Source organism: Leopardus geoffroyi, chromosome D4 (assembly GCF_018350155.1).
Source record: "Leopardus geoffroyi isolate Oge1 chromosome D4, O.geoffroyi_Oge1_pat1.0, whole genome shotgun sequence".
Lineage (NCBI taxonomy): Eukaryota > Metazoa > Chordata > Mammalia > Carnivora > Felidae > Leopardus > Leopardus geoffroyi.
The window spans coordinates 70,069,196-70,080,777 of NC_059342.1; the positions used below are offsets into that span (position 1 = coordinate 70,069,196).

At 46.9% G+C, this 11,582-nt stretch overlaps 1 protein-coding gene across 7 annotated transcripts in view; it reads right to left on the reverse strand.

Annotated features, from left to right (window-relative positions):
• The window catches only part of TMEM245 (transmembrane protein 245), a 102,942-nt gene extending 98,310 nt beyond the window's left edge, over nucleotides 1-4,632 (reverse strand). For 4 of the 7 annotated variants that reach the window (XM_045467728.1, XM_045467727.1, XM_045467731.1 and 1 more), the window contains exon 1: nucleotides 4,009-4,630. In XM_045467728.1, the coding sequence (XP_045323684.1) occupies nucleotides 4,009-4,593 (585 nt within the window). In that variant the 5' untranslated portion in view covers nucleotides 4,594-4,630. Of the gene's footprint in view, nucleotides 1-4,008 lie in introns of all 7 variants that reach the window. The other 3 variants (XM_045467724.1, XM_045467725.1, XM_045467729.1) reach the window with 2 other exon arrangements.
• Between the last annotated feature and the right edge of the window lie 6,950 nt (nucleotides 4,633-11,582).

The following is an 11,582-nucleotide window of genomic DNA, read 5'->3' on the forward strand; positions in this document are numbered from 1 at the left end:
TACAAAATTCTAATATATTTCAAACTGTTTAAGAGAATTATTCACACCATAAATGCTTCGTCTTTCACTTGCAAGCAGAATAGGGTGTTAAGAGACTGAAGAAACCCAAAAATGAGGTGAAGAGGAACAGAACTAGAAGGATAAATTGGCAACAAAGGAGAACACAGGTATGGAAGCCACTAGAGAGGAAAACTGTACAGGACTTGGAAATAGCTGAACAGATACAAAGATAAAAGAAGGAAAGTGATGACCAAGGTTTCTAGAAGACTAGAATCCAAGGGTCTTTGGGGGAACATGTATGGTTAGTCCAGTCTTGATATTCTTCTACATTTTTCCCCAAATAACTAAAATCAGTTTCTATTCTAAAAACTTAAACTAAAACATTTAAACACGACAAAGTAGGGGCGCCTGGGTGGCTCAGTCAGTTGTGTCCAACTTCGGCTCAGGTCATGATCTCGCGGTGAGTTTGAGCCCCATGTCGGGCTCTGTGCTGACAGCTGAGAGCCTGGAGCCTGCTTCAGATTCTGTGTCTCCCTCTCTCTCTGCCCCTCCCCCGCTCATGCTCTCTCTGTCAAAAATAAATAAAACGTTATAAAAATTTTTTAAATAAAATAAAAATAAACACAACAAAGTAGGGGGAAACTTTTAAAAATTCTTATCAAAGGTTCCTAAGAGGGGCGCCTGGGTGGCGCAGTCGGTTAAGCGTCCGACTTCAGCCAGGTCACGATCTCGCGGTCCAGGAGTTCGAGCCCCGCGTCGGGCTCTGGGCTGATGGCTCAGAGCCTGGAGCCTGTTTCCGATTCTGTGTCTCCCTCTCTCTCTGCCCCTCCCCCGTTCATGCTCTGTCTCTCTCTGTCCCAAAAATAAATAAACGTTGAAAAAAAAAAAATTAAAAAAAAAAAAAAGGTTCCTAAGAGTTTTGCTGACAAAAGAATTTTGCTGATTGGGCTGCTGAACCATTTACTGTCGGAATGAACAGATCAATCTCTAAACCAGTCTTTACACCAATGAAATCCCTCTCTCATTCTTCACAGGATAATTGCGAGTAGAAAACAACACCCATGAAAGCACCTGATACAGTGCCTGGCATGTGATAGATGCTCAAAAGTTGGATCTTAAAGGTATGAAATGTCGGCTCCCCAAAACGTAGATTTGCTTAAATGTAACTTTTCTCCCTCCCTTTCCTATCTATGTCTCTCTTCAGCAGCAGGTTCAAATTTACAAGTTGTCTAGAAAATATGGACTCTTTCTCTATACCAAGACAGCTCTGTGTGGGCTCACAGAACCACACCGACTGTGAACTCTGAGACAGGAAAGTTACAGAGTGGGCTCCTTGCCCAGTCACACGACGTTCCTTCACTTCAGGTCAGGCCTTAATCTGCCCTTTTGGCGGAGAGCTGAGGACTCCCCGTCTCTGCCTCCCAAGTACACCTCTCCCCCATCTACCCGCCCACCCCTAAGGGTTGCTGCAAGAAACCACAACTTCAAGCCTTGTTTCTCTCAAATTCAGATCAACCTAGGGGACCCACTGGTTCGATTTAAGCCCCTCTACCATTCCTATGCACTTCTAGTTAAGTCATACTCTCTTTTACAATAGTTTTGTTTTCCTCCACTCTTTTCCTGTGCCCCCATCACTGTAGCCAAACAGCTCTTGCAAGCCTTTTAAAAATCACTAATCGGGGGTGCCTGGGTGGCTCAGTGGGTTAAACATCAACTCTTGATGTCGGCTCAGGTCTTGCTCTCATGGCTCATGAGACAGAGCTCCAGGGCCGGGCTCTGTGCTGACAACAAGGAGCCTCTTAGGATTCTCTCTCCTTTTCTATCTGCCCCTCCCCCTGAGCGCTCTCTCTCTCCCTCTCTCTCAAAATAAACAAACAACAAAAATCATTAATTGGCTAGACCTTCCTCCCGCCTTCTAGCCAAATTAATATTGGCCCTTACCCCTCTTCCATTCATTCACAACTCATACAAGGGTATTCGAGTAAAGTACAAAATTGAGGGTTTCTCCTCTGTAAAAAAAGATATTCAGAACTACATACATTCAGCTACAGGCACTTCTTCACTGGTACTCAATTCCTCATCTCATTTTTCACTGGGAGTAACTGGCAGAAATGCCCCACTTTCCACTAATCTTGCCAATTTATCCATGTATTCAACTTCTTAGTATAGTATGACATTACGTTATTTATACGTTAGATCTTTTACTTTCCAATTTCCTATAGTTTCGTGGATATGCTGTGTGGTCTTGCCAACAGTAATTTACACTAAATTGCAGTATCAACAGTCAAAATGTCAGCAGAAACTGTACATGCGTCTGCCTTTGACAAGACTGAATTTCTTGAGGGTAGAAATCAGGTCACAGTATTTATATTTCTTAACAGCATATAGTATTCGGTCTTATATGAGGCAGTCAACTGAACTGTGAAACAAGAAATAGCACGGAAGGTATAAATAACAGGGTAAAGGAGATGAAGCGTACTCTGGATTTCTTCACAAGTTATGTGACTTTGGGACGATCACATTCTCTGTGCCTCAGAAGCCTCTCCTGAGAAGTGGCAGGCATCTGGCAGTAAAAACACTCCAGGATCACTCCCACCTGACAATCCAGCAAGCCCCAGGAGTTCAAAGGTCATTCCACATCCCTCTTTTCTACAACTGAAATAGCCCAGGCCACTTGGAGGCCAAAGCTGGTCTGATCACTTAGCAGTTGCACACACAGACAGCATCCCAAAATTATGGATGAGGTGCTCCCCAATATCTCGCTGGCCCATAATGGGTTGGTAATGACGTGCTTGTCTGCCATCTCCATGAGAACATGTTCACGTATGATTCCATGACCTTGAAGACAAAGCCTGCATCTTACTCGTTTTAAACCCCTACAAACCCTAGCATCCATCAACACGTTCAATCCCCTTTCAATGGAAACTGAGAGGTGGTAGTGACAGAACAAGAGAATACAGGAGTTCTGGAATCAATTATCACTCCACCAATAACCTTAGCAACTCAAAACTTTGTTTCACACATAAGGGGTATCATTTTGCAACTTGATGTCAAGGTGCACTGAACACTGACAAAAGCAAAGAAAATTATTTTTAAATGGTACTGTTTATTGACGAATTAGCATTCTCATGCATTAAATATTCACCTGTTTTTAATAGCCCTCGGTTAAATAGTTGGGGGATTAACTGGTCTAGAATCTAGTCTGAGTTAGGAAATGTGCCACTAGATTATCTTTGAAATCCTTTCCAATTCTAAAGCTCCCAAATTTTCTATGAATAAGCGCAGGGCGATCCAAGAAGCAAATCTACCTCTTCTTTACTCGGTCTGCTTAAGTAATCCAGGCGGGAGGCAAGGTACTCTGGTACAGCAGTTCCTCCACAAGTGGTTCCCAAGAAGTCGAGTGTGGCGTGGGAGCAGGCCCAGGTGCCTCACACCAAGTATACTCGAAAGCTCCTGAACTCAGAAGCAGCAACGGCCTTTGAAGCAAACTTCGTCTTATGACTTGAGAAACTTGAGTCAATCCGTCCCTTCTTTGTCCCTAACTAGCCCTAGCCTGGTAAGTAGTCACTTCTCCCGTCTGCAGGATGACAAGCTGGACTGGGATCTCTAAGGTCCCTTCCAGCTGATATCCAGAAAAGTCTCCCGTGAGAACTAAAGATGGTCGGACCCCACCCCCCGCCGCCCCGCACGCTGCCCAGGGGTAAATTCAAGTCCACCTGCCCATGCTCAAGTCAACCTGAAAAGCGGAACTGCGATTCCCAAACTAGGGACACAACCACCTTAGAGTATTAAGATGGGGGCGGGGACAGAACAGCTGTTTCAAACCACACCCGCCCTCTCTTTGGAAGGAAGTGGGCCAAGTTCCTTAGGTGCAGGGGAAGGAGAGCGGAGACTTCTGATGGTCCCTGCACAGTGAGGAGGAGCTGCAGGATGGCACCCTCGGGAGCCGGGTGTGTGTTGAGGGGTGCCCTGGGCCCATGGACCGTGTCCGAGTGGCCGCTCACTCACCCACAGGCTGCTGAAGTAGTCCAGCCCGCGGCAGATGAGCGCGCCGGCGTGCGCCAGCAGCACCTGCACGCCCAGGTAGCTGCCGAGGCAGTAGAGGCCGTAAAGGAGCGGGCCGCCGGCGCCCAGCAGCAGCAGCAGGCGGCGGCGGCGCAGCGCCTGCTCGCCCAGGGCCTCAACGCCGTAGTCGGCGAAGCAGAGCGGCAGCAGCAGCGCGGCCAGCACGATGGGCGTGTGCGCGCGGTGCAGGCGCTGCAGCCAGTGGCGGCCCAGGCGCGTCAGCGAGCTCTTGAAGGGGTGCAGGAAGGTGCCGCACAGCACGGCCCACAGCAGTGGCCGCAGGAAGGCCTCCAGGATGAAGTAGACGAGCACGGCGGCGCCGCAGCACAGGCACACGAACAGCACGGCCCCCGTATTGTAGAAGGCCTGCTTGATGGGCTTATCGAAGCGCAGCGCCAGCGCCGGCGTCCTAGGGGTCTCCCCGCAGCTGACCCCGCTTCCCGGCCCGACCGCGCGCGGGACCCGCGGCGCCCGACCCGGGGAGCCCCGTGGGCTGGGCGCCTCGGCAGGGCGGCCGTCGTCGGCCATGGTGCCTCTGCTGCCGCCGCCAAGAGGCGGTACTGGAAAGCCGAGCGAGAGTCGCGGGAAAGAGGTAAAGGCGCTCTGCGCGCAGCATTATGGACGTTGTAGTTCCTAGCTGGCCACTGAGCGCCTACAGGCCCCATGGGGAACTACAATTCCCAGAGGGTGTGGAGAGTGTTCTTCCTCCCCCAATTTCCTCCGCCCATTGGTCCCTGCAGATGCAGGTAACAGGTTTCTGGGCTCATCATCTGCAGAGAGAGAAAAAAAAAAGTTCCTCACCCATTGGTTAAAGTTAACTTTTCAAGGGGCGGAATTCCAAGAGGCACTACGTTCACAGTTTGAAAATCCAGGCTGTACATTAGAATCCCAGGGTGGAGGAGCACTTGTGCAAGACGATCCCCACCTTCAATTTTATTGGTTTATTTAAGAAGCAAAGTGCTTGCTCTGGTGTAGGACTTTAAATAGCAGGGGCACCTGGCTGGCTCAGTTCATTAAGCATCTGACTCCATTTCGGCTCAGGTCATGATCTCAATGGGGTGATGGAGCCTGCATCAGGTTCTGGGTCAGGTTTTGTGCTGACGGCTCAGGTCCTACCTGGGATTCTCTCTCTCTGTCCCTCCCCTGCTCGTGCACACACTCACTCTCTCTCTCTCCTTCAAAATAAATAAACATTTTTTTTTTTTTCCTAGCGACTACCGGGGTGCACCTAGGTGGCTCAGTCGGTTAAGCGTCCAACTTCAGCTCAGGTCATGATCTCACAGTTTGTGGGTTCGAGCCCTGCGTGGGGCTCTGTGCTGACAGCTCAGAGCCTTGAGCCTGCTTTGGATTCTGTGTCTCCCTCTTTCTCTGCCCCTGCCCTGCTCATGCTCTGTCTCTCTCAAAAATAAATAAAACATTTAAAAAATTCTTTAATAAATAAAATGGAGATTACTGTATGTCAGACCTTGTTCTAAGTGCCTCATTCACTGAATCCTTAGAACAATACTACAGAGAACATGGTGTTATTATCCCCACTTTAAAAAAGGAAAACTGAGGCACAGAGAAGTTAAGTACCTAGCCAAGGTCACACAGCTACTAAGTAGTAAAGGCGTAATTCAAACTCAGAATCTGGCTCCTAAGTCAATTGTTTTACCTACTATGCTAACTGGTGTGACAAGTGATCTTTGGCATGTTTTTTAAAGCTCCTCAGTGGACTGTAATGTACAGCTACTGTTGCCATTGGGGTAGGTGTCAGTGAGCAAGCTATCTAAACTTCGCAAAAGAGCCCTAGACCAGAGTCCCAAACTGCCACTATTTCTTTTTGAGACCTAAGGTCAGGTCGCTTGAGGCCCCAACCCCAATTTCCCCTCTGTCACATGGAAATGATAATAACAGAAGCTCTTGTCTCAGAAAAGAAAAAGATAAGCTCTAGGGTAATGCAAAGTGCTTCTGTTATTATGTTGGAAAGGTCCTGGGATCCAAGCCTACTAACACCTCAAACACCACCTAAAAACAACATTTTTGTTAAAAGGAGATGAAAGAAGGGAGGGCAGAAGAAAGGAAAAAGAAAAAAGAAAAAAAGGGCAAGCAGGCAGGCTTTACTGAGTACCCAATCTGTGATTGCTTTGAAACCCTGCAGGTTACCCTTTTTCTGTTTTCAATAAGTTTTCATATTAATTTAAACATAATTTAAAAAAAATTTTTTTAATGTTTATTTTGGAGAGAGAGAAAGAACACAAGTGGGGGAGGGGCAGAGAGAGAGGGAGACACAGAATCTGAAGCAGGCTCCAGGCTCTGAGCTGTCAGCACAGAGCCCAACGTGGGGCTTGAACCCACAAACCGTGAGATCGTGACCTGAGCCAAAGCCGGACGCCCAACCGACTGAGCCACCCAGGTGCCCCAATTTAAACAGAATTTTTGTTTCTCTTCTAAAGTAGACAGGACAAATGTCATTATCCACAGGTTTCAGATGACGAAATTGTTGCTTACTAAGGGTTGGAGGCAAGGGGATTCAGAGCATAAAGTAAAAGAAAAAATAATTCCTTTCCATCCCATTTTTTTTTTAGGTTTCAGGTCACAGCTCTTGTTTTTCAAGTGGTCTTTGGACTTTGACTCTGTAAATATATTGCTTCAGTGGTCTTATATTTGCTTTACTTCTTTACTTTGTCTAGAGCTGCTGAGACTATGGTTGCAATCGTGGCCACATTTGCTTTCAGTGCCTGTTTTACACTGACCCCAAGCTCTTATTTATATTGCAATAAAGTCTTAGCCTTCCTCCCAAAAAGTCCTCAGTAATGAGTAGGGAATCCCAAAGAAGGTACCTTACAAATGCCCAGAGCCATGAGTCCACCACCAACCACCCTATATCCACCCTGCTGCCCACACCGCTGCCTGACTCCAGTTCCTGTCATAGAATTGCCAGTGCCTATGTCACTATTCCCAGATCCTGGATACTCCCAAACTTCTAATCCTCAGAGTGCCAAAGAGCTGGGTTCCACTCAGAGATGGGGAGGAAGTCCCTCTCCCTGACTTGCCCACCCTGTGCCCTTTTGTGACCCAAACCCTAAACCAGGCAACTTGTACTCAGTGTATTGTATCTCTTTCCATGAAGAGTTCCTTCCATGTCTGGCCTTCTGTCCTCTAGCCACAGGGGCTCAGAACCTACCCAAAAAAGTAGGTGAGGTAACAAAGACCAAGCATCCTCTGTCTTCCAACCAAAGACTCAGCTCTCTTCCTCTGGTTAGGAAAAAAAAAAAAAAAAAAGTTCCATTTTACCGAAGTAAGGTTGCCTAAACTGTTTGGGGCCCCAGCTCAACAAATCAAAAATCAAAAATTCCCTGTCATGGTGTTCTGCTTCCAAGTCACAGCAAAAGGCAAAATGCTGACTATTTCAAAACTGTTCTAATAGCCAAAGTAATAGAACTGACAAGTGTCCAATAGAATTTCTAGTCAAGAATGGAAGTCTGACAGAAATGATGGCCGCAGCACTGGAAACGAACTAGACTAACATTTATATGGTCTAATGTAAGTCTGGGTTCCCACAGAATTTTGCTCACCATGCTATGGCTATACTTACCACACTATGGTCAAAGTTAAGCGGTTTACATGGGTTTGCTTCATCTCTGTGCCCCCAGCACCAGACACCGCGTATGACATTCATAGTACAAAGCAGAAGTTCAGGGTTTGCTGAGCAAGTGCATGAGCAGTAGCCTTTCAAAAAGCCTGTTTGTGCTTCCTCCAGGAAATGCTACTGAAACACTGAGAAAGTTTCTGGTAGGCATTCTTGTGGTTGAGAGCAGAGACAAATTAAAATACTGAGGTGTAGGACCCACAAACTAAATTTGAGAAGGGTACGCACAGTCCACCTGATCCTATAGCTCATAGGATGTATGCTTTTAGGCCTCTCCTCCAAATCACAAGGCTACGTGAGTTTTCTTTGTTGGCCCCACTCCAACCGCCTCAGGCAAGGACAGCCTCCACGGACATCTAGAATACAGTGGAGGTAAAATGGACTCGGGAGTGGATCAAGCTGCCTTTGGCCTTCCTGTTGCAGAACCCATCAATTCCCTGATCATTTAAACCAGTTTTAGTCGGGTTTCACATTTCTTGCAACAGAAAGCTGTCTGGCAGAGAAAACAATACCTACATCATTGGCTGCTGTGGGGATTTGCGAAATAAGAGTGTGTCTAAAGCAGCAGCATAGTGCTTGGGATATGGTGAGAATCTGACAGTGGTCCTCAGGGTGACAAAGCGGCTCTCTTGAAGCCAAAGAGGTAGCTCTTAAACAACAATTAATGTCCACAGGATCCCCCGCCCCTTCCCCAAGGTATGGAGATAAAAGCCCCAGAGATAAAGCAAACACAGGCGGGAGAGGATTCTCCAGGGCATTGCGTCTTGGAGTTCTCCAAGTGTCTCTACAAACATTTGCTGAATTGTGCTGAGCACTTGCTGTGCACAAAATCCAGTGCCTACAATGGAGTGTGTATGAACGAACAAAGGAAACAAAAGAGACAAACCAATAGACTCTTTAACTGTAGAGAACAGATGGTTACCAAAGCGGGGAGGGAGAGGGGAACTAGGTGAAGGGGATTAAGAGTACACTTATCTTAATGAGCACCCAGTAATATAGAGAATTGTTGAATCACTATATGGTACACCTGAAACTAATTTAACACTGTGTTAACTCTACTGGAATTAAAAAATAAGCAAAACAAAAAACCATGCAGTGTGTAAGTCACGTATCAAGTAGTATGTATGCACGGTGGAGGAGGAGAGATCATGTGAAAAAGTAATCAAACAGACATGCATTCAAATTCCAAATAGCAATTACCACTTTTCTTTGCTAAGTCCAAGGCAGACATTGCTAATCAGCCACTGATCTCTTTCTCCCTGAGCCTAACATAGCCTCAAGATCCTTGGGGCACCCAGGCGACTCAGTCGGTTGAGTGTCTGACTTCGGCTCAGGTCGTGATCTCACAGTTTGCAAGTTCGAGCCCCACACCGGGCTCTGTTGTCAGCACACAGCCCACCTTGGATCCTCTGTCCCCCTCTCTCTGTCTTGTGCTCTCTCTCAAAAAACAAGTAAACTTTACAAATAAATATATTTGAAAACTCCTCAGCAGAACATTGTAGGGAACCACTATCAACTAAACAAAGTAGGCACAAAAGATGAAATTTACTTGCCTTCCCTACCATGGATGTCTGATACTAGATAAAACTGGCAGGCTAAAAAGGTAGATGACTGTTTTAGGAAGCTTAGGAAGGGGGTGCCTGAGTGGTTCGGTCTGTTAAGTGTCCGACTCTGGCTCAGGTCATGATCTCACCAGTCTGTGAGTTTGAGCCCCGCACAGGGCTCTTGGATGTCAGCACGGAGTCTGCTTCAGATCCTCTGTCCCCCTCTCTCTCTACCCCTCCCCTGTTTGCCTGTGCACTCTCTCTCAAACATAAAATAAACATTGTTTAGAAAGTTAATTAGTGCATATGTGAGAAATTACTAAGAGATTAAAAAAAATCTCAGTGGCTGAAGAACAAATATTGCAAACCATCCCTAACTACAACCCCCCCCCCTTCCCAATCTGGGACACATGACCCCACTTACTGCATGGGTCCTGCCAGTTCCCTGAGTAAAGTGTAGCCTTTCCTGCCTCTAGGCTCCCATCCTTCAGGTCTGTGCCTTCCAGCTTCAGCCAATCTTCCATGCCACGTCAACAAAGATAATCTTACTAGTTAATGAAAGGATTAGTGAAGAGATTATCAAATTGATTCAGGGAACTCAACTGAGGCCCATGTACCCAGGAGAGAACCAGGTGATTAAGAAGCTTGGGCAGTTCTTTTGGGAAACACCCCCCCACCCCAACACACACACCCCCTCTAAAAAAATTTTTAAGTCTGCAACCAAGATAGCGTACTCTTCTAGGGTGGGAGGAAGGTGGGTTGGGAAGATGGGTGAATTTTATGATTAACAATTCTGTGCTGAAAGCCAGAGTGCCTATCCTGAAAGTGGTTGGTCTTAGGTGTCCTCAGTTGTGGCTCTGCGTCTTTACGGGTCAGACTTACATTTTTTCTGGAATGGTTGAATTTGAGAATCACAGATCAGGATTTGGAATGCTTAGCCTGCCCCTTCCTTGGCTCTACTCCTAACAATACACTCAAACGAAGGCTGAGGCCACCCAGGGTATAAACACCCACCCTTCTGGGTAAATCAGAGTAAGAATGAAAACCAGAAGATGCTGGATACATTTCAAATTGGCCAAACTAATCCTTCTTTATTTATAAGTAAACTATTGGCATTTGAGAATCAAGTGTCACTTGTTTATATGTTCTTGGCAACACATGGTGATGTTACTGAAGCTTCTGGGCAGTCTCTCTCTGCCCTCCTGCTCCACTCAATTCTCTACATTGAAGCCAGAGTGACCTTTCTCAAATACAATCTGATCCCTTCAAAGGCTCCTTAACCCTGGGAAGAGTCCAGGCTCTTTACTATGCCTTCCAAGGTCCTCTGTGATGGGGCCACACTCACCTTTACTCCCCACTCCCTGCCTCGTCCTTTATCCCTCAGCACTGTGATGGAATGCATAATAGCCACGTCCTAACCCCTACAACCTGTTAGGTGTGCTGCCTTCCATGGTAAGAGGAACTTTGCACATGTGATTAAAGATTTTGAGAAGGGAGATTAGCCTGGGTTATACGGGTAGAGTCTAAGTGTAATCTCAAATATCTTTATCAGAGTGAGGGAGAGAGAGGAGGCTACCTAAGAGGAGAAGCAATCTGACCTAGGATGCAGAGAAATTGGAGTGGTGGGGCCACAGGCCAAGGAATGCCCACAGCTACCAGAAGCTGGAAGAGGAAAGGAAGGATCCTCTCCCCTGGATTTCCCAGAAGAAATCAGCCCTGCCATCATCTTGATTTTAGCTCCATAAGATTCAGTTCAGGGGCGCCTGGGTGGCGCAGTCGGTTGAGCGTCTGACTTCAGCCAGGTCACGATCTCGCGGTCGGTGAGTTCGAGCCCCGCGTCGGGCTCTGGGCTGACGGCTCAGAGCCTGGAGCCTGTTTCAGATTCTGTGTCTCCCTCTCTCTCTGCCCCTCCCCCGTTCATGCTCTGTCTCTCTCTGTCCCAAAAATAAATAAACGTTGAAAAAAAAAAAAAAAAAGATTCAGTTCAGACTTCTGGCCTCCGGACTTGCAAGAGAACACATTTCAGTCATTTTAAGACTAAATATATGGTAATTTGTTACAGAAGCAATGGGAAACTCATACAAACCTTGTGCAATGGCAGTGGTTCCCGAACACATCCTGCTGGTCTTTCTTCTGGAGTTGCTCTCCTTTTTCCTGGGGGTGTCTCCCATACCTTTTGCCTGCTTTACTCCTACCCCTTCCTTAAGATTCAGCTTTAGGCCCAGTGCCTACTCTCCTGGTTGCCCCAGGCTGGGTGAGGGTCTCTACTCCAGGTTTGCACCACACCTGAGTACATCCTTCCCACAGCAGTCACCAATAGGTATTATCATGGTATTTATGTG